Consider the following 23475-nt stretch of genomic DNA (forward strand, 5'->3'; position numbering starts at 1 on the left):
ATAGATGACGAGCAGTATTTGTGTTATCATCACAAGCAGCCGCTTGGAAGAAACGAGGCCAAAACCATCTTATTTAGAAAATCTGTCCCTTCCGCTCTGGCAACGAAAATATTGACTTACAATGGGGTAGGAACAGGGTCGATTCAGAAAACAATTAAGTTCCTCAATTCGTCATACAAACGTAGGCAAATATTTTAAACTTACTGTAAAAGGACCAATGCTTATTTTGCAGGGCAAGCAGTGCTGGGAACAGGACTGGAAGGTTTACATTTGACAACCTGGCAGTAACAATAGCGTCTGCATATGTGCAAGGCACAAGGAGGGAACTCCCATAGCGCAAACATCCAGACCCACAGCACAAACTTAATCAAAAAGGTTCTTTATTTTAAACATAAAAAGAAACATTTTACACAGTATTGTTAGAACTATTGGGTACCTGCATTCCAGAACTGTGCCAAACACTTCATTTTGTAACTTTGAAATTAAAACAAAAGAAAGAAAACATCTTGCCCTTCTGCTATACGGATGTTTGGATGTTCGAGCTTGTCCTGGATCAAATTCCCAAGTGCCTGGAGGAATTTACCAGCTTACCCAGGAGATGTGGCAATGCGAACAGAGGAAGATCAACATGAGCCCTTAGGATACTTAGACAATACCACAGGTTGCAGCAGAGAGGATACGGATCCTTGCACAGCATCGCAGGCAGCTCACTCTCCTGATATTCTGCAGGTTTAATACACGACCAGGTGCACACACATCTCCACTCACACAAACCCTGGTCACACAGGAACTAATAATAAAAAAACATGAAAGTGACCAAGAGTCTTTTTTTTTTTTTTCCCCACCATTGGAGACAAGATTTCCACTCTATTTTTAAAAAAGGGGATAATACAAAATTGGCACAAATAGAAGGAAACCTGTAGGGTAAGCCTAGCCCCTCAGCTTCTAGCCTTCCAACTACAGCAAATCCAGGGCCTAAGGTGATGCAGCATTGCCTTCCAAGGGGCGGGCAGCAGTGTGAGCTAGCAGCAAACTTGCTTCACTTGGAATGACAAAGATGGTTTGTTACTGGCCTTGAAGGAAGGCCAGCATTAGCTAAAGACATGGGGACCTTTCATTAGAGAAGCAGGGAGCCCTGACCAAAATAACCCTGAGTTTTTTTCCGGCAGGGATAAAGTGTGCTATGTTGCGTGCTTGGGAAGAGCTGGCGGGTCCCTGCTCATTCATTCCCTAATTATTGCATCGTGACCCTCTTTCCCTAAAACTTAACCAAGGGCACATAAATATGGAGTCAGTCTACTCGGACAGCAAGCAACTGATGCTGTGCTTTGAACCTCAACACCACTACCAATCTCCCCACCCAAGACACCCCAATTCCACAGGTCATTTCTGTGAAGAAAGCAGACAATAAAGCAGGAAAGAAGCTGTGTAGATCAGTGTGGGAAGGACAGCCAGCACCCCAGACATCAGAATGGTGTTCCTTAACTTTCAAGAAAAAGCAAGATTTCACTACAGCAGCCAAACAGGAGAGGAAGAAAAATTCTTGCTGTCAAAATGATATTTGAGTGAATTTTCTCCTTGACGCCCTTTCTTTGTAAAGCATCAATAAAGATTTCCGAGCTTTCGCAGTGGAAACTAGAGTTTGCTTCTGCCCTGTTCCTCAGCAGAGGCAGCTACGTCTGTCTGCAACATAGGACTTTTCAGAGCTCTTCAAGAGAGGAGGGAAAAAAACACCACACACATCAGGACAGAAAGAGAAGCTGCTAAGAATGTTTAGGCCAAAGTCCTCCAGAGGTTTACAGGCTGTGGGTCTCTCAGCTCTAGAACCCTACACAAAGTGCCAAAGAGAGTCCAACAGTGAGTTGCAAGCTACATCTCTGCAAATCAAGTCCATTTTGAAGATGCCTCACATTCAGCTTCCAAGAAATCATTAGACATTGTGTGTGTCCATATGTACAGCCAAGGTTAACCCACCAGCAGTGTGACTGTGTGCATGTTTGCGTGCTGGGAGCAGAACGTAGCCTTCTAGAGAAAATCTTCATGCCAACCTCAGAAAAATGGTCACAACACAAGCTAAGAAAACAAAACAAAAAACCTTACTGAAAAAAAAAATGGAATAGCTGTAGTGGTGAGTAAAAGGGTCCACTAGCTAATGTGAAATGAGGCCATTGCAGCACAGACCTGCAGCTCCCCTGGAACAAGCTGTTAGTGAAGGAGATGGCCTAGAACATAACTAACATCTAAGATTGGCAACAGCACACCACAAACGCTACCTTCTGCAGGTGCCATCCTCCAGAGTCTTTTCTTTTATCCTACAAAACCTTTAAAGGATTGAGCCCTGACCTCATCTCTGCATTTTTAACCCTTCCTGATGCAAACTAGACCCTGGCTGTGACATCAGGTTGTGGTACAGTCCTACTCTTTTGTTTGTACACAGTACCTATACTCTGACTTTTATTGCTTAAAATACCAGCTGTGCTGGAAAGACAGAACTGCCCGGAAAAGCAGCTGCTCCCTTGGCAGCAGCCAGGTCAGTGTATGTGGAAGACCAAAGCAGGACTTCTTATAATATAGCACCTAGGAAAATACCTTGAACCCATGGCGAAAACCTTACTGCAGGCCCATGCACAAGACCAGGATCACAGGAACTTTTTTGCTGCCCTCTTCAGCTTGCTCATACTCCTACTCTGAGCTACTGCAGTCAGACTCTGCTCACAAGTTCAAGGGTTACCACTGAGCGACTGTCAGAAGCAGCATTGGTATCTGGTCTGTGCATCTGGGGACAGTTTACCAGTCTCCTCTAAAAACACGATCAGTCGGCCAAGTGCACATGAAGACCCATCTCACATTTTTTTCATGAGTCACGCCACTGCCAGTTGGGCAAGGTCTCCTTCCTCTGCCAAGGCCAGCAGAAGGCTGGATCTTGTCTCTAAATACCATGCTGCCCCCCATGCCACAAGCAGAGCAGGGTCTGAGGCACAATGTGAGCAGCTGTAGTGAGGAGAAAAGAAAGGTTGGGGAGCTGGTGGCCATACGCAGACATCCAACAAATGCTTGTCTGAAGAGTGACTCTTCAGGGCTGACAAGTTAGCCCCTGTTCACCACAGTCAAGAGCTTTGAGCACAGAAAACTAGAAAAAAAATAATAAGAAAAAAGTCTCAAAGACCTCCAGGCAAGTTATGCTTTCAGGTTAATCGTAAACCCTTTGAAAGCCAGGGAAGAGAAGGCATGCTAACAGCCAAAAATCAATTCCCTGCTGGAATAGCCTCATGAGGCACCAGTGGAATACCCTTCTCCAGGCTTCAAGCCAACACAGAGAAGTCTGTGAGATACCGTGGTGACAGAGGAAGTGGACAGGATGCTGCAATGAGGGCAGAGGGGAAAAGTAGATTAGTTAACACAATGAAAGCCTGACGATTCTACCAGTCCCTTCCCACACATTGCCTTCCTTGTCATGTTTTCGTAGAGGAAGACCTTTTCAAAAACCAAGAGGGGCTAAATCAAAATATTTATAAAATAACAATTTAGTGAATTTTGTCACAGGGCCCTGCTGAAAGCAGACTCAACAGTTTGTACGTTAGAAGGACACGATCCCTATGCAGAAAGTGCTGCTGGAAGAAGGAGAACTTTGAGTCACTAAACATGGCCTGAAAGCTCTCGGGACATGATGTGTAACAAGGAGAAGCTTGAGGTCCAGGCTGAAATCAGAGAGGAAGCGTGCTGTCTTGTCTGGGCCTGTGAGCGAGTGTCTCAGCACAGTCCAAGAGCCCTGTGAGTCTCTCCCAAAACGCAGGCGTGCCTGGCTCCAGCACTCAGTCCATCTCCATTGACATCAGCCGGCGACGCTCTCGCCGTGTTTCCTGCACTTCCTTCTTGCAGCACCAACGGGAGCTGCAGTAGCCGATGAGGCAGGATAAGAGTCCGATGACAGTGGCCAGACCAATGCCAATCAACAGGGGATACTTGAAAGCATTCAAAACTGAAAAACAGCAAGGAAAACAAAAGTCGTTAGATATCACAGAGAAATTTAAAGATCAACATTATTTGTTCTTGCCTAAAGAGGGAGTAAATCCCACATTTTTCAGTCATGGGCAGGTTAATTATTTTGGAAGGAAAAGCTAATTCTCCTTCTTGATTTCTGTCTTCTGAGGTTTGGGATACCAGGACCTTACTGGACTCCATTGCTTCCTTCTTCACCATATTTCTTCCTCCACCATTTCAAAGCTCTGGGGAGGCTAGAGGCACCAGAGAAACCTTGCAATGATATAGCAAAGTGACAATAGTTCTAAGAAGTACCCCATTACCTGTTTTTCCAAACAATGGCCTGGCAACAGTTCTCTATCACAGGCAGACTGTGGCTGCCATCTCTTTATAAAACTGTTTCCAAATGGCAAGGACTTTACACTGTGCTTGATTAGAACTACTTGTACAGTACATTCACTGCCACTCAGCAACCTCGCCTAATCAACCTCCTAAGTTGGTGCATGAACAAGAAAGTTGATTTGTAGGCACCTGATGCACACTTAAAAGACAGGGTCAAGAAATGGAAGGAGCTTAGAAAGTACAGTTATGACAGTTATCTGCATAGTAGGGAGAACAAAAGTTTCTGATTCAAGTTCACAGAACTTCTCATTGTGACCTCTCCTGGAAACGCTTAGAAGAAAGCAACCAGTTCAAAGCCTCTCCCAAATTCATTCTTCTCCTTAGCTACGTGCTGAATGAAGCATCTAGCACACATCTAGCTTCTCACAAAGTCTAGCAACACTTGCAACTCTGATTGTAGAGCAGGCAAGGTATTAAGTGCAGGGAGCAGCATGTCTTGTGGTTAGGAGAGGGAGGAAGGAGTCAGAGCCCTGACGTTTTGTTCCCTGCTTTGATATTAACCATAACATGACTACTTCAGCACACCCCAGCTGCAAACCAGTGTTTCTTCCAGCAGGGAACAGGAAGATTAACACTTGGAGAGAATGCTACACCTTGATTAAAAGATGCCCTAGCTATGCAAAACGTCAGCAAGGCATCAGGAAAAAGAACACTTCACGCTTATGAGTATGACCTATTCAGGCCTACCTAGTCTGTAGAACTTCGAATTACAAATTGAAAACAACAGCAAGAGGATAACAAAATCTAATGAAATTATCACAGGCATCATTAAAAACATATATAGAGAACATTTGTCACAGATTAACATAACAAGGTGCTAAAAATCCCGCAACACACACAGTCATCTCTTACCATCCATTTTCACAGATAGGAAAACAGGTTTGGCTTTGACGGCAGGTTCCTGCTGCCACACACCGGTGGCAGACCGTACCCACGGGGTCACCACGCAGTAATGGTTCCCAAAATCATGGTCCTCGCAGCCATGCACACGGAGACGGAATTCCAGTGGGCTGATTCTCTCCAGGCTGAGGTCACTGCTCCCGTTTCTCCTGCTCTGCGTCACGATCCCTCTTCGGTCCACCGAGGCCAGCAAGACGGGCTCTCTGTCCAGCGCGAAGGAGCGCACAGCAAACCAGGAGACATCAAAAGACATGTCATCTGCATTCAGGGAAAAAGGAGAATTTGGACACGTTGGTGAGCTGCAAAGACTATTCATAGTGCCACTTCTCAGCAGAAAGGTTAATCTGCCAATGGCGTAACCAACACTGGACTGACAGTGGGGGTAGGGGAGGCAGGGAAGAATGTCCTGAACGTGTCCTTTCAAGGAGGATTCAAGCAGTGAACTGCAATGAAATGCACTGACAGGAAGAATATAGCTGCACAGGGAGGGTGACTTGCTATGGCAACAACACAGAGGGGGTTTCTTGCTTTCCTACCTATCATCCTAAAATGCGTATTTCGTCTCCGATCTAACTTTTCACCAAGCAGGCCTGGTGTCATGAGAAGTGCTAAAACTGGGCTGAGCCTACACTGAAAAGGGAGTGGCAATGCTAGGCATTTGCTAGCAGAGTGATTTGCAATCACTACCTTCATGCAGCAGCTGCACAGCTACAAAATCAGAATGCTCTTTCCTAAAGGCCCCTTCCACACATTTAGTCTGCCTAACTTAAAGAGATTCTACAAGGAGTAGAAAAAAAATTACGTGCAAAAATATAAAGCATTTGGAAGCAAAGTTTGACCACAATGCTTTTATGCACTATTTCTGCAATTGTTAGTAAGTGTCATGGGCCATCGTGCACTGTGCTTTGTATGAATTTTACTATCCCAGGAGATAGCCTACAAAAAACATTTGCAGCACCTTCCACATTAACCTCGCTGACAGGTAGACAGAGCTCATCAGCACATTAAGCCCTTTTTTACGTTCGTGCAAAATGCTATTGATCCCATTAGCAGATCTCAATCTTAGCCCTATTAGGCTGTTGTTGAGTATCTGCTTTAAAAATCAGCACGCTGCTTTTCTAATGTGAGCTCAGCAATACCTGTCAAAGGGTCTGAAACATGGCGTGACCCACAGCGTAGACAGAAAAGGGCCTCAGATGCCTGCTCGCTTGGTTCAACAGTAGTTCCTCCTTCCTGGCACTTAAACTGATAGGCCCAAACTGGAAATAGAGGGTAGTAATTCTGTCTTGAGTTTTGTGCAGACATTCTGCAAGGGGATTAACCTCTGCACACCTAAGACAGTCCTATGATTTTGGGCATATATCAAACCTTCACTTGCTGGTATTGAGATCTGTGAAAAATACAGCATTAGCGATCTGAAATTTAAAACTGATCTTTCATCTAAGCCCTGAACCTCCTGCTGTACTTAAATTATTTGCAGATATAATTGAAGACAACTTTTAAGCTGTTATCAGGCAAGCTGACATCTTAGGAAGACAGGGAACCTTAGAATAATCTTTTAAAAAAGGGTAGGGACATCCTCGGTTCTGCTACTTGTGGTTACGCATCAGCTGCTACAGTCCCTCTTATTGCAGACAAAAAACACTCACTGTTTGCGGTACAATTAATTCCCCAGTAAGGTACACTGTTCTACACACATCTTCAAAAACAAAATAGAAACTTGAGGAAGCAGATGGCAGCACTCAGTCACTCCCAGAGACACTGGCTGACCAAACCATTTGGGACACCAGCCAGTTTATTGCCCTGCCTGCCATGGCCAGCTGCTCCGGGTGACAACACAGAGCCTCAAGAGAGCACCTCGTGTGTTTTGTAGTCCTATCGCGGGAAGAGGTTTCCTGGTCCTATGTGGTGGTGAGCATTGGCCATATGGACCAGCAGCACTCATAACAACCACACTTTGCCACATCATACCACAAATACTACCGTTAATTACTCAGCATACCACTCCGATCCCCTCCCTGGAAAGCAAAGCTAATCAAGATCACCACACACATTTTCAGTTGACAGGACTAAACTTTGACCGCTGCCTTGTGTACTCTCCCAAGTAGCTGTGGGAAACAGGGCCTCTGCTTGAGAGAGCTCCGTTTCTATAAACTATTGTTCATCTCTGTTGCCTGTTTATTCCAAACACAGCATTAACACCAGCCACAGGCAGTCAGGTTGGGCATGACCAATTCCTTCCAAATATCATGAAGGCTGACATTTGCTCCATGCTTCCAGGTACAGTAGGAGCATATGGACACCTTCCAGGCTACGTCCAACTACACTGAATACACGGTTGCATTTACTAAAATAGATTTCAGCAGTAAGTTTAGGAGGGGGGGGAAAATAACCTAGCCTTCAGATTCCCGGGGGATTTACTACTGTTGAAGAACTCCTCTGTTTAAGTCTCACTTAATTTGAGGTTCTCTTCCCTCAATGTACAAAGATGAATGCAGGCACTTGCTGTCACTTTGAAATAGCTGAATCTGTCTTCTGTAATTACAACATGGGACAACAGTATTATGCCAACATATTTTATTAGTCAGTATACACAGTGTGCAATTAGTGACTCACTGCAGACAGTCAGAGGGAGGATTTGGCTCAGAGTGCTCTTTGTCGCTATCCTCCTTGAACTAGCTTCATACAGCAAAGTCATCTGATTCGTTTCTATCTCTCTCATTTTTCATGCTGTAAAAACACAGTAAAATTTAGCAAAACAAGGACACAGATCAAGCACTCTCCAAAGATCAGTGATGGCCATGCCGAACAGCTCCCACAAGCTAACAAATCTGCAATTTTACTGACATAAAGAAGGCCAGACGCTAGGCTTCCCAAAAGCATCTGTTTAACTCCACACACCCTTTGTGTCCATGCAGACAAATCAGACACTCAGTTTTTGTCCCCAGTCTTCAAAAAACAAAACAGAACCACTTGACCCACAGACACACTTATGACTACAAAGGTTTCTTTTACCAGTAAGGTCAGGAAGGGACCATGCATTACAGAAAGCTCGTCACTGGGATGTTGTGCTGCAGAAGGCCACCAAGGACCTCAGCACCCACTGCTCGTGCAACCCAGCTCCTTTCATCCAGGAACACGGGGCACTGGATGCTTCACAGGCTCTGTAAGCAGAGTAAGAGTGGTGCCATCCTTCCCCTCCTCAGCTAGTGAGCATCATCAACATGTAAAGCACATCTTTACACACATTTCGATTTAACACACAGGACTAAGCTGTCTGGGTCTCAGCTGCTTCTCTGGCCAATCACCCCACAGAACTGGGAATCCTATTTCTAGACCAGCTCCTAGGAACCATGCACTTCCACTGCTTAGAATGGAGCTCTCTCAGCATCTTGTTCCAGCGCTGAATCACAATTTTGAGACCCTTTTTGTTTACTACATTTAAATGAGGTTGAATAGGGCTTCCTAGAGAGCTGAGCAAACCACTTCAAGCCATACAAGAGGTAAACAAGCTGGTTTTGTTAAATTCTCCAGAGTGCCCACTGGGTCCGTCTGGAGCAGATTTAAAAAAAAAAATAAATCTCTTTCAGGCAGAGTAAGTAATACTTTTAAATCCCTAAGCACATAGCCCAAGAAGGGGTGATCTGGGAAGTCTAGAGAGATCGTTTGTGAAAATGTGTATTCAACAGAAACATCAGAAGCAGCTTTTGTATCTTCAGGGCACAGAAGTACTACTACTATTCCCCCCTGACACACACATACTTCCCTCATATCAATTCAAAACACCAGCTACGGATGCCAAGCCAAAGAAGCACTTCTTTAGACAGAATGGTTGCTGCCATGTACTGAGCTCAGTAATACACACTCCACTTCAGCGGGGTCTCAAAGAAGCAGAGGAAATTAAACCACGTAGCAGTCATGCCAAAACCTTTTCAACCCTTTTGAAAGTTTCCCACAGGGTGGGTGTGTGTACTCACACACAGCTGTGAATTGCCTCTGCTAGAGGATGGGCCAGCCCATAAGTTATTCTTCTAGCAAGGAATGGACATAAGAAGGGGACTTCCAAAGATCATTGGTCACTTAACTTCTCCTCAGCTCCTTGAAAGTACTTTATTTCTCTGACTGTGGACACAAAGAGGGAGAAGAGCTGGCACCTGACACCTCACCTCACTACTGAAGGTATACATGCTGATCTGCTTGCATACTTTAACATCACACTACATGTACAAGAGCAGAGCCAGCTGGCACACCGAGCACATTCAGACTGTGCAGGAAGTGCATTTAACAAAAGATCTTATGAAATTCCCTGATCCCTCTTTGCACACAAGAGGGCCTGTAATACCCCACTGCAGAAGGCCTGACCCCAGAAGAGCAGACCTCTTGAAAGCCATAATGACCCACAGAACAGCAGGATAGCAACATCGATATGCAACTACTCTGCTCTCCCTTCTCAACAAGTTCCCAAATGGAAAGGCCATGCCGGCACTGTTGTCATCTGTTTTCTTCTAGGAGATGCTGGCAGCTCTTGCTTTTCCTATCTCATTATCTGGTGTGGGCTTTCCCCAACAACATGCCTTATTTCCCCACTGGGATGAGACAGCACTGTTATTTTCACAGTCTGTCTAATGTTTTGGCAATCATTTAAAGTGTAAATTCTCCATTTTGGTTGTGAATTAAATTGTGATACTGACTGAGTGTAGAGACCCATCAGAGATGGGATGCAGAGTGAAAAGCGTTCCCGTTGAATGATTACATCTGGTTGTTACCGGATGAGGCCTTAAAGTCCTCCTCCACATAACTGAAGCTCTGCTGCCTGTCTCACCGAGAGGACCAGCAAGGACTGGAGAGGGGCCAGCTTCTTAGGCCCAGCTGAAGTGCTCACATGGGACTTCCCCACAGAGACACACAGAGCATGGCTGGTTAGACCCCAAACCTTGCTCTTTCAGCAACTGCAGGCTCAGAGCACAGACCAAAATGTTCTCCCTACTTGCCACAGTACCACGCTTCTTCCCTCCTTTCTGTGGGTATCCGTCATGCATGTATCTGCCCCGTTACAGACAAAAATCCACAACAAAAACAACGCCAGCAACCAGAGAGGCAGGGATGTGCCATTTCAATATGATATTACCCAGTTACGGAACGCGTTACAGTGCTGACATTTAAAACTGTGTGCTGGCTGCTCATGATCTCTGGAAAGGGTAATGTTTCCAAATACAGGCATCATCTATCAACTCAACAGACATCCCTACTCTCTCAAGAATTTTCCCAGTTTAAACTTAACTGTGCTGATCAACAGCTCCTTGAAGAGGCCACCTTTTTATTTAAATCCATTTGATTACCCTTATCTTGTCAGTGCTTCTGTCTCGAGCTACCAAGCACACAAAAACATCACAAACCCAACTGCAGCAGAGCACTGATAGGAGAGCCCCACTCTCAGTAAGTGGCATCTTTTCAAGTTTTAAGTGGGTCAGGGATGCTGAGGCCTCTTTCACAAGGCAACCCCAAGCTTATTTTAGCTGTCGAACACCAGGAGAAGCAGCAGCTGCTCCCTGCCAGCAATTACTGCTCTGCAAAGGAAGCCAGATGCTTTGGGTACTGCCTTGCAACAATACCTTTAACAGCTTAGAAACACCTCAACTTCAGAAGATGCTTTCTGCTGAGCAGAAACTGCAGGACAGATGGAGGCGTATGTACAGACGTACATTGCTGCAGACTGTCCAATATCCCAGGCTATGACTCTTTTGACAACAATAAAGTTTACTCAGCATTTCCCCCCTACCAAGCATTTCAATAATACAATCTACAGACTTCTATCATTTTTTCACAGGCAGCACAGAACTGTAATCTAGCAAATTGCCTCCCTGCTACACTCAGATTTAACATCAAACAGCCATTCTGCAATTTCAAAGTGATGCACCTTCAATAAACTTGGTACTTCATCTCATCAACTATTACACTAACTAATATTTGCCACACAGCCCCTTTTTTGTAGCGGCTTTTGCATAGATTTCTGTCCCACATGAATCATGGTACCTTTACATTTAGGTGTATATATATTTATATTTAAACACATTTATAGATTTAAAATATATTTTTATATTTGCACATAAAAATAACTTTAAAAGACACACTAAACTCACTCCAAAGCCACATTTTGGATACAATAACCAGAGCTACTCTCACAGCCTTTTGATGAAAAGCAGCTCAGGCAACCTTTGGCAAGCAGCTAAGTTTTGAGCAATTCTCTGAACTTTTCAGCCCTTCACAAAAATCTCTCTTTAAAGTGTCTGCTGTCCTTTTCATAGGTACCATGCTTCTTTCTTCTTCTACACAAAAAAAAAAAAAAAAAAAAAAAAGGAAGCTCACCTTTGAAGGCATCAGGAAGTAATGTTCATTTTCAGTATTTAGGCTGCAGAAGTCAATTTTTGTGATTCTTAGATTTACATTAAGCCTTAAATTCACTGTGAAGTTCTAAGCTGACCGGCCAGGTGATTTTAAGATTGGTTTACAGGTAACTGCTTTCTCCTGACAGGCTTTGCCAATGGACCTTCTTTCTAATTGAAGGAGACAGCAATAGTTTTCACGCCCATCTAGTGGTTGCAGGCTGACCGCCAGCAGTGGGGTCAGTTGGTACAGACAGCACAGGGGTTAGGAATAAGAACGCTTTTTTCCCCTTCTCACCTCAGAATGTGAAACACAAATCTTGTTTTAGACTTGGCCGTGTAAAGCAAACATTCTCTCCTGTATTTAGCTAGTTCTGTACAACATTAAATGTTCTCAATTCTCCAGCTTCACTCACATGACACGGGGTTATAACTGCTGGTATACAATCTGGAGGCGAATGAGTTACAAGTAAAATATTTTCTTCAAAATACCTGGCTCCAGTGCCATTCCATCCGTTGTGATGATACAGAGCAAGTCTGCCAGTTCACCCTGGTAAATTGTCAGGTTGTCAGAATGCACGGAGACATTAAACACAGGACCTAGAAAAGAGTAACCACAATTATTCATGACAGGCTTTTCTTCAACGTCCAAAAGTATTCTTGTGTATTTTTGAATCGTCCTCTATGTGTTTGCAGAAACGGAGCTTTGAAGTAGGGATAAGCAGTCATGCAAGTTTGGGCAAAATAGTTACCCATTTTTAGACACTAATTGCTGCACTAATACCCAGACTGCCAGACCTGTCACACAACACAGAAGTCGCTGCCCGTATCTGCCTTCCACTGTCCTGCACAAAACGAGCCTTTCTTCCACTGGTGACTTCTCTAAGAAGAATAGAGTTCAGGTCCTCTGGCTAATCCAGCAGAGATCATTTCAGCTGAAGCTGTCAATAGGAATTCAAGTTAGAGCAAACCAGTAATTTAACCATACAGGAGGTTCTGCTGCGGAACTGAAACACAGACAATACAAGAATGCATCTGATAACATTTTTCTGTGGATTTTCCTTCAGGCTCTGCTACAGATAGCTTCTTTTGTACAAGATGTCTCAATGCCCAAGGGTATAGTAACTCCTTCAGCTGTGAAGTGATGATGATATTGATGAAAACCATTAGGCTGTTATGAAATGCTCAGACACCATAACAACATGTGTGTTTGACTTCTGAGATGCAGAAGATTAAAAAAAACAACACAACTTGCCCACATTTTTGACAACAACTACATCTCTGGTGCAAAGTTAACAAAACCACAATTCCTCAGACATGCCTACATTGCTAGGTACTCTCCATTTCACAGGACAGAAAACGAAGAATGCATCAAAATACCCTTAGTGATTTTTCTACTAAAGAAAACAGAGGAGATATGGAGGAGGAAAGCAGATGCTAACTGTGGCCTCCAGAATGGCTTTGGGGAAAGGGGCCAAGGAACGGAAGAAGGCACTTGGGATTCAGATTTTAGAAGATTTTAGATTTTTACCTTCTCTGAAATCTCTTAGCTGCCATCATTACCTGGCTCAGCTACTTCTGGGATAGCATCAGCAGCAACAAGAACAGAAAATTAGTTTGTAAACTGTTGGAAGATCTGCCATGCTCTGCTCTTACATGCTAGCAGTTTAAGTACAGGACTTGTAAATTCCAAATCCATTCAAGATCTGTGGCAAACAACACTTCTGACAGAGAACATTTAAGGAAATCAGCCAAGCAGCCCACTTTCCCCCTGCCCTCCCAACAGGTTTTTGTGAAAAGCTATGCCGGTAGCTCACCACGCTGCACACACTTATCGCATCACTTCCAAATTGAGGTTCTGTACAGAAACTTGGAGATGCCATGAAGCTAGAGCTGTTATTTTTGGTGAAACTATGATAGACTACAGGGATCTGGCTTGTTTTCTTCAGCAGAGATTACACAGCACACAAAGTAAATTCCATTTACATTGCAATAATTATTCTGTGGCTTCCAAAATCCTCCCCCCACAATTTCCACAGCACACAATCTGCTGTGGTTTGTTACACTGCAAACCTCTTATAGCCCTCTGCCCCAGAAGCAGTGATGCCACCACCTCCCTGGGCAACCTGGTCCAACGTCTGACTGCTTTTTCTGAGAATGTCTCCTCGTTTCCAACCTAAACCTCCCCTGGCACAACTTGAGGCCATTCCCTATAGTCCTATCACTGGTTACCTGCAATAAGAGGCTGATCCCCAGCTCCTCACACCTCTAACCATATTCCTCTTGCAGCTGACTTGATTATTCTTTTTCAGATAAAACAAGGTATTTCACTTTTTTGGGGGGTGGGGTGGGGTAATTGTGCAGATTCAAGGTCCCAAGGGACTAGTTGTGAAGGGAGGATGGACCAGGGCACCACAGCCAGCTGTAACCAGCAATGTCTCATGGCGCGTGTGAACTCTCACAGCAACACAAATGAAGCAAGTGTCACGTCTGCCAGGAACATCCCAGCACACACCCTCTGCTGCACTGATCGAACACAGAACAGCTCCATACTAATCCTGGCCACTGTCTGTAGCTCAGTGTCTACACAACAGCCTGGCAGTGACTGAGGTGACACGTCAGGAGCTTGAGACATGCCCTGGTCCTGCGAACAGGCCCTGGCCTGCTGGATGCTAGCAGAAATCAGGCGAAGGAGATGAATTGCATGATCCCAACTTTGTCAGGCTAAGGCTGACTCCTGCCCTGGCAGGGTGAAGAAGGAAAGACAGAAGGGTACATGTAGATAGGATGTCTTTTCCGGTCTTATTTCTAGAGTGAAAGTCCAGGCATTCAACAGATGCTGGCTTCAAACCTGGCAGGCCAAAACACACTAATGCACAGCCTCCGGAGTCTGAGCACCCCCGGCCATTGAATGTCTTTAGGGTAAATGCCAATTTGCTTGGTTGGTCTCTCGGCCAGGAGAGGCCATATCACAGCAACACAGCACCCCATACAGACCCTCCTGTTCTGGGTCACCAAGTACATCTCTAGCCTACCTGCGTGTGAAGAGTCAAAGCTTCCTAGGCAGTAAGAAGGCTGCCTGGCAGCTCCTGCTCGGTCATTTTGTGATCATACTTCCCCTTGGTAAGCCACAAGCAATAATTTCCCTTTGCTTATTTCCCTACAAGGGGGTACATCTAAAAATCACCTTCTGTAACTCCAGAGGAAAAATCACTGCCCTGTATTAGGACTGGATTTTGACAGTGCTCTTCCCTCTCTCTAGCTGAAGAGGAAAATAAATATTATCAATTAAAAGCTTTTTAAAATGTAAATAAACTTCATTACAGTGAAGTCCCCTTAGCTTAGCCTTGAAAACTGCAGCTTTTTAGGAAGAGCACCTTTCTACCTTAGCAATACTGCCGACCTTTCTGCCCACATGCCCCATGCCCTGGACCTCAGGCTGCCCTCAGGCATGAAAGGGCAGAATAAAGCATCTTCACTGATGGTTTTTCCCTTACCCCAGAACTTGAAAAGACAGGAGGCTGCTTGCAACAGACACCTATTTAGCCCTGATCTGGATCAAGACAACCGTGTAACCTCTTACCACCCAACACAAGGTACACTTGCCAGAGCTGCAGTCACTGCACAGCCTGGGAAAGGTTCACAAAAGCTGACAACATGGCTTTATCCCTCGTGAAAAATCTGTCACCCTTCTCTGTAGAAGGGTTCAAGGTTTTTTGTTTGCTTTTATTCTAAAGAAAAAAATGACAAGAGTTTTTAACTTAATAGCTTGTCTGATTTATGTCCCCCGGCTTAAATAATTTACTCTGGCTTCAGCTGAACCTGCCTGGCAACAGGATAAGAGAAGCAGGAATGAACTGCATGTGAATCTCAAGCAAAGGCAGCAGCAAACCAGTGTTTGTTAGTGAGTTACAAGCAAAGCCATCACCTTAGCTAACTGGGTATCTTCTTTACTATAGGCTCAAAAAAAGGACTTCAGTTTTAAAAAAAAAAAAAAAAAAAGACACCAGAGCAAACACAGGATGTTTCCAGACACCTTTCTAATGCTCTTGAGGACCTCCCAAGGCAAACATGCCACAAAATCTTCCACAAGGTGTGGATCACCTTATTTTTTTCCCCCATTACCATCACAACACAGTATTCAAGCAGCCCCAGATCTAGACTCCACCAAGAGCTCATCACACAAAACCCAAGTGGTATCCTGAAGTTTTTACCCCCCAAGTAAAAAAACAAAACAGCAAAAACCCAACCACACACACTCAACCCCAAGCTTACAGCTGCAAGCACTTGGTTAACAGGAAACCCTCAGAAGACAGGGACAACAGCAACATCTATCGGTGTCTCTCCATTGCCATGTCCAAGTGTTTGCACTGTCACAGGAAGGGATGGGGAGGTAACAAGCTCTCCTTCAACAAGACCTGAGTTCATGCCACATGAACACTGAGAAAAAATAGAACTCTGCAGACAGATGATGTGGCTTTTCTCACCTTGCCACCTGTATTTAACAGTTTGAAATCCTGTTGTTGGCAACTACAGGTCACTCGAGAACAAACAAGTTGGAATTTAGTTTCAAGTGCAAGGTTGGCAGATGAAGCATGACTTGCAAAGCTCATCAGGAACAAAGCAAAGTGTAGGGAGGCTATTCAGGAGGTTGAAAGCTGAAAAATAAGTGGATTTGAGTAACTTCTGGTTTGAACACAAGCATCATAATCTCAGCTAGCTCAGAAACTAAAAAAGCAGACTTACAAAATAAACCAGCATTCCCAATTCTAAGAGCCAAGCATCCATTTTCCCCTATATTGCTATCCTCTACTAAGACCTTTGATTTAAACTAAGCCGAACACTCCATTTCTCACTAAAATGAGGCCGTATGTAAGCTTAGAAAAGTCTCTTAAAAATTCTTCTTAAATAAAGTAATAACAATTTTATATTAAAAAGCAGCTACTGTCAAGATAGGAAAATAAATAGTTTTTGGAGTCATGTCTTGATTTCTGCATGTCTGAAAAACTCTACTTTAAAAAATAAAAATGGAAGTAATTGAGGTAAATTGAAATTGAAAAATTGGTAAATTGAAATTGATCAATTGAAATTTACTAGTACAAATCTAGAAGTGCTTAAAAAGAAACTCTGTTCCAGGATCAGGACCTGTTTGGTTTAATTATTCAATTAATTTACTCAGCTTAAGGATTTATGTACTGGAAAAAAATAAACCTTGAGCCCTGTTTACCTGATGTCACCCTACTCTCCCTGCTTTCCATCACTGCTCAGTAATCCAAACACTTTAAATCAGCAAGAAAAAGAAGGGGGGGAGAAAGAAGAATAACCAAAAGCCAGTTAACATCTGGATTTACAATAGAAGAGCTAATTAACCAGGTCCTAGGTGATGTTTTGGCCTTTTCTACTTCATCTCAGGCACTATATTCTCTGCAAAAACAAGTTCCAATCTCCCCAAAGAAAGGAGTTACTTTCATTTTCCAGACAAAGTAGGGCAGAGAAAGGTCAAGTAATCTATCTGGCAAGAGATATCCAGACCAGGCTGCTCCAGCAATAACCCTGTACCCAGTTCGTTACCCAGCACAGCCCAGCGCAGCAGGAGCAATCACTGCATCCAGCTCCACTTCTTGCAATCAGCCAGCACCACGGACCACAAGGGGGAAAAAACTGATGCAATCCACAAGTTCTCCATCATCCAAAGCATTACTCATATCTGCCCTGGCAGCAGATCTCTGCTCAAAGTGAGGATCCCATGATCTGACTCTCCAGATAACGAGCTCCTTCACCCACACTATTGCAGCCCCCGTCCTCTCCCAGCTTCTTCACAGAGCTGTTCCCCAGCGAGTTTCACCCCAAGCCTCATACTAGCCATTACTAGAAGAAGCCTCTAGTAGTTTAGTCTGAGGTTTCCACTTCCAGATACAAATTAGTGCACACAGGCACAAAGGCATACAATGACAAAGCATGTTCCTGCCCATTAACGGTGGCTGGAAAATACCAGCCTCTCTCGCCAAAGAATTTCTGCTGTATGGCCATTTATTCATTTCCATGATTAAGGTTTCTTTCCTTTAAGAACCCTTCTGCTTTACTTTCTTGCAGCTGAGTATCTCTGGGTCATTGCAGGGCATCATTTCATTTTAATTGCCAGTTCAGCATCAATACTCAGCTCATATTTCCGAAGCTCTTAGTTTATCTCAACTTCTTCCAAAGAGAATGATAATACATTGCTGTGCAATGAGCTCACATGCAGATGTAATCCAGAGTTGAAGATTTAATTGAGACACTTCCCTTCAAGTTCTCTTTTATTTTTGCCTCTCCAAAGCTACTTGCCCTTTGCTGAATGGCACAGAGGAAAGCCAGCTCAGAGCACAGCCCAGCTCCAAACGGTCCCCTCTCATAACGTACTTCTGAATACACAATTAAAAGCTTCCTTCTTTCTGCTTTCCTTCAGGCAAAAGAAAATAAGTCACTTCTGTGGAAATCCCAGTGAGCACAGAGAGGGCAAACACAACCTAAACACTAACCTGGGTTGCTGGGTACAGGCTGAAAGGGATAGAAGATTAAAGGATGAATGCCAAAGAAGAATATATGGCCCCGGGATAAACAATCCAGCTCCAGGCCAGCTGGAACCACTCATACCCAATACCTGTACACAGACCTGTATCAGATAAGCACTCTGATCTCAAGCAAGTTCCCAGCTATTAGAAGCCACTTTTGCTGGCTGGCTCAGCTAAGTCTGACGGTGACAGTGTGCACACACACACACACACACACACACACAAAAAAAAAGTCAACCTCTCACATCTGCTGCTCAGCCCTAGCAGTGCAAAGGCACTGGAGCAGCACCTCCAGGTGACCAGGAGAGCTGATTTTAAAAGGGAGAGATTTGGGGCCAGGTGGGCAAGATCATAAGCCTTACACGAAGCTGTCCTGATCAGCTGGCTTGAAAAGGAAAACAGGAAAAAACTACAGAAAACAGATGCGTTCCAGGCTGAACGAAATGCTGTGTATATATACACACACATCATCTGATGGCTCGATGGGGGAGAAGCAGCATTTGGGCTTCAGCAAGAAGAATGACATGAAATTAAGAGAAAATCACAAGACAAGTACTAGCAGCTGCTCCTATCCCTCCCAGTGCTGGGCAAGCTTTGAAAAGGGATGGCAGAACTTCTGTTTTAAACTGAGCTGACCAAAAAGCAGCACTGAAGAATATTACTTCATATGGGGTGGCTTCCTCCTGCCTCCTTCCCAAATAAGCTTAGCTTGCTTATAGCTACTGGACATACAGCAGGCATTCATTTCCCAAAACTAGTCTAGTGCTCCACAGTATTCACAAGGCCTGACCCGAAGGATTCTCAAGATCCCCCTCTGGTCTTAAAATACATCCAGCAGAGAACAATCTGCCATTGATTGAAAATATGCAAACTAAAGACTTACGAGGCTCCTCCTTCCCCTCCTCTCCCCCTCCCCCTCCAGTTTATATAATTCTGTGAACAAAATCCACATTTTTTTTTTTTTTTTTTTTTTTTTTTTTAAGTTCAGGAAGTTTCAAACAAATGCCTTTACATTAACATTTCAGATCATAAACTACGTGGAATAAATACGTCCCTCTGCAACAGCAAGTGGAGAAAGAGGAGAGGAGGTCTCTGCTTGCAGCCAGCAAGTTCTGCCTTGAATGGAAAGAATCCGAGTGAGACATTTTCCACAGATGTTCATGGAAAAACATTTCGGAGCACTGCCACATTTCAAGCCCATTGTGGCAGGAAACACTGAAGTTTCATGCGCGCAGTCCCCAGCTCATATAAAATGCTTACAGGCCTCCTGCTGCTCAGATAGATCACGCTGCATGGCGCGTACGCACACCAAAATCCTTCCTTGAAGCATCGCTCGACTCAGGGATCTGGGAGGGAGTCAAGCTGGCAGGAAGGATTTCCAACCCAAGCAAACCTCCCTGCCCCCTACCGAAGAGGAATCAATAAAAACAACCGAGCAAGAAATTCCTCCTAGCACTCAAACCTTCATGTAAAACCCTTTAAGGGCTTCCTTCTGCTGAAAACGCTGCTTCCATATCGATCTCCTCCCCGCTCCATCCCCCACATGGTGCCAGCTGGAAATGCTGTGGCAGCCCAAGCCCTCGTAGTCGGGAGAAGAGAGGAATGCCTTCTGGATTTTAAGTTACACTGCATTAGCAAGGCCCCACCACTGCCACACTTAAAGTGCTTCTCTGCTACACTTCGAGACCCTTGAAGTCAGGAGAACTGTTAGCAAGGTAATTGCACTATCGGGGACAAACACACACATAAACCACTCACCACATATCCCCATCAAACTCGAGATTTAGCAGAGAGGTGCCTTCCAGCTTTTGCAGTTACCTGGAGAGCAACATGCCCCTCTTTGCTGTCTCTGACCCTCTGTTGGTTAGCTTCTTCCCTCCAGTTCTGGGGAACCTCCCGTTTTCCCCAGAAAATCCATCAACCTCAGCAGTTCTGCCTTACACCATTCCCATTGGGGAGAATCTGGCATCAGCTCCTTTTTTTTGGAGAACAAGCTTGACAGTTGCCTGTACCACAGGAAGCGAGACAAGGGCGCGATATCTGAGCTGTGCTTTTACAGCTGCCCCGCAGCTTTGCCACTTACCTCTGGCTGCCTGACTTGGTCAGAGTTTGCACCAAAGGAAGAAGAAAATTTTGGGGAAAGGAGGGTATGTAAGTAGGGAAGCAAGCCTGCCAGCATCCATTCTGACTGTGCTCCATTCTGACTGTGCTTGTCATGTGTCATAATCATGCCCACAGATGAATGTCCAGTGTGGATATCTGAGCAACTACTGAAGGACACAAAGTTCATCCATCAGTTGAATAAAGGTATTTTAAGCCAGATTTGGCTACATGGCGAGGCTATTTTGGGAAACAGCTCTCCAGTAAATTGTGCCTGGGATCTCATTTCTGCCTTCATTCTCTAGTAAAGCACGGAAGGCTGACAGGGCTTCAGGACCATCCCTCCCCCGGCTCCAGGAATTCACACATTCCCTGGGCAGAGCTGCGGGCTGCCTCCCCTCCTTCTCTCCACGTGCCGGAAATCCTAGCTGGGCGAGGAGGGAGTGAAGAGAAGCTGATAGCAGAAAGAAGTCAAGACTGTGACATGCACACTTCCCTCCCTTGCATAGCTCACAGGTTTCCCTCCGAACCACGAATATTAATAACCTCTTGCCAAACCTTTTTGGGGGGAGTTCAAAGTGACATAACGCAAGCAGTGTTGGCAGAGCTACCAAGCACCGCTTTCGTGCAGGAAAGCCCCCATGTCAGAGCTTGCAGGGGGGAGGTTTGGGCCAGATTTCATCCCTCCTGGTTTTTTGCATCAGCCCTTTGTAAGTCTTGCTCTCCCACGGTGTCTGATTCAAACAATAAGAGCAGCAAGGCTGAAGCTACAGCCCACTAAAACCGTATCTCTAGAAGACAAATCTACAGCAATACTCAGCTGTGACACTGTTACTCCAAGAGCCTTTTGGAACATATGCAAACTAATAGGATATTTTCAGAACAGTAACTTACCATAACACTGAAAAGCCAACTGGGATGATCTAGAACTGAACAGGCACTGAGCTGAGTCCCTGTCCTCTCTTCGCCCAGCTTAGGTCAGGCTGTGTCTTCAATAGGGTTTGTATGGGGATGATACACTTCAGAACTTCTTACAAAGTGAAGTTCTCACTGCACAGATGCCCCCTACGTTCAGCTCTTGTCCTTTTCCTTGCACACCAGCTACAGAGAAACTGAGGTTTTAGAAATAACCTGGTGGAGAATGATTACCTTAGTTATGGAGGCAACCAGAAGTCAAGCTGCTCTAGCCTAGTCACAGCTGCTTCTTCCTAAAACCCTTCAGTCCCATATTATATGCAGAGTAATTCAGTTCACGAAGAATAAGGGATGTGAAGAGAGACTTCCACCCAAGCTGTGTTTGTGAATAGCAACAGGGGGGTGCAGGAGGTTTGAGATAAGCAGCTGAGCAGAGAGGTCCAACACAGGATGCACCCTTGGGCTACACCAAGAGCTCTTTAGAAGTGTTCAAGTCATCACGAGCTTGGTTTATCAAATCACAAGATGAAACTCTCACTGCCATTACAAAAACAACTCTGCAACAGTTCCCAATCACGCGGCATGATAGGAAGTCAGCGTTAACACGCACCTTGACGATTCAAACCAATACTGCCCCACTTTCTCTCACCCCCATAATATACCAGGACAGGCACACTTCCCTGGGAAAACCCCACCAGGCGGGGTTTGTTACAAAGGTGAGGGTTTCAGCAAGGATGTGGGGAACAGGATGCACATCTGGGCACTGAAATTCATTCCAACTTGTGGAGCTTTGCAAACCATCCACAAGAGGCCTTAAAGGTCTTCAGCAGCAGGATATACTTGCTGAGATTGTTGAAAAATTGCCATTGCCTTGACCTCACCATTTTCTGCAATTATATCAACGAGAAGGTGTGCTCAGGCAATTTAATGCTACGCTAATGAAGTTTGTTTTGGAACAGAAATCCACTTTATATTAATACTCTTCCAAAGTGGTTGTTACCTAACAGCAACCTAGCAATGAATCTGGCAAATGTGGCAGCAATTATTCCATACTGAGAACCAGCTCTGAGCCTGCAAGACCATAAAAGCTGAATTAGTAAAGGAAGAATTAGTTATAATCGTAACCTTTGGGTTATTGAATGTCTTTCTGTAAACAATTTGTAACACAAAGGATGCAAGTACCACCAAAGGAGACAAGGAAAGCTCCCAGCCATCACACCATCTGGAGAGCCTTTCAATTTCTAAAATAGCAGGTATTGCCCAGAGACAGGGAAACCACTGGAAGGGTGTCACAGAACTCCCTCCCCTTCTGGCTCAGACACACACACACACACACAAATGCTACACCAACCTGATGTCTGGAAGTCTATCTGGATGGGGTTGGATAAGCCATTCACTGCTTCACGCCACATGCCACCACCACCCGGAGACCAGGCAGTCACCACACAGCGGTAGAGCCCAGCGTCAGAAATTTGGGTTTGATACATCCTGTAGCGGAACTCGTTCTCCTGCACCTTCTCCAGAACCACGCCATCCACACGGGTCTGGTCCGTCCAGTCTTCCAACCGCACCACTGAATCCTGGTTCAGGGAAATTATGCGAGTGGTTCCATTGGGATTCGACTGATCTGTCAGCGGCTTCTCTGCCGTGATGAGGACAGAATAGCGCGGCGTCTTGATGTTTTTCGAGGACACTTTGCATGTCATCTCAAAGGTGTGGCCTGCCACGAAGAATGGCTTCAGTTTCACCGCCTCCACAGTCAGCGTGTAATCTGAAGGGGGAAGGAAATAAGCAACAAGGAAGGGGTTAATAAGTAGTGCAGTTATTGCTGCACTTGTTCATCTGGAAGGTTACTAATAAGCAAAATGCTTTTTTTGCAGAGACAAATCCCAGCACATTTATCTAAACACACATGGACATCCCAGAATGCTACTTAACAGCACACAACAGCTTGGGTCGAAATGCAAGGATTCAAACAAACACCATACTCTGAACAGATGATGCAACACACAGGACACAGCATAACCTCCAGGACATTTTTATTTAAGAGTATGGATACTAGTCAGATGAGACTTGGAGCCCCAGTTTGATGTTGGATCTGGAAAAGCCCCATCAGCGACAGAGTACAGGGACGCTGATGAAGTACTTGTGACTAGTGACAACAGCTGCCACTGACTGAATCTGCAGCACTTAGTAGAGCTGCTTTTTATTTCTCTTGAAAAATTCACCCTAACAGCAACCCA

General features: G+C 44.8%; 1 protein-coding gene across 7 annotated transcripts in view; it reads right to left on the bottom strand.

Moving 5' to 3' along the window:
* Positions 1–387: 387 nt before the first annotated feature.
* Positions 388–23475, bottom strand: part of PTGFRN (prostaglandin F2 receptor inhibitor) — a 102929-nt gene continuing 79841 nt past the window's right edge. For all 7 annotated transcript variants that reach the window (XM_082766093.1, XM_082766097.1, XM_082766094.1 and 4 more), the window contains 4 exons: positions 22584–23003; positions 12159–12266; positions 5236–5541; positions 388–3979 (listed from right to left, as the gene is read on the bottom strand). In XM_082766093.1, coding sequence (XP_082622219.1) covers positions 3813–3979; positions 5236–5541; positions 12159–12266; positions 22584–23003 — 1001 coding nt within the window. In that variant the 3' untranslated portion in view covers positions 388–3812. The remainder of the gene's footprint in view (positions 3980–5235; positions 5542–12158; positions 12267–22583; positions 23004–23475) is intronic.

This window comes from Aythya marila (genome assembly GCF_965140915.1).
Source record: "Aythya marila genome assembly, chromosome: 1".
NCBI lineage: Eukaryota > Metazoa > Chordata > Aves > Anseriformes > Anatidae > Aythya > Aythya marila.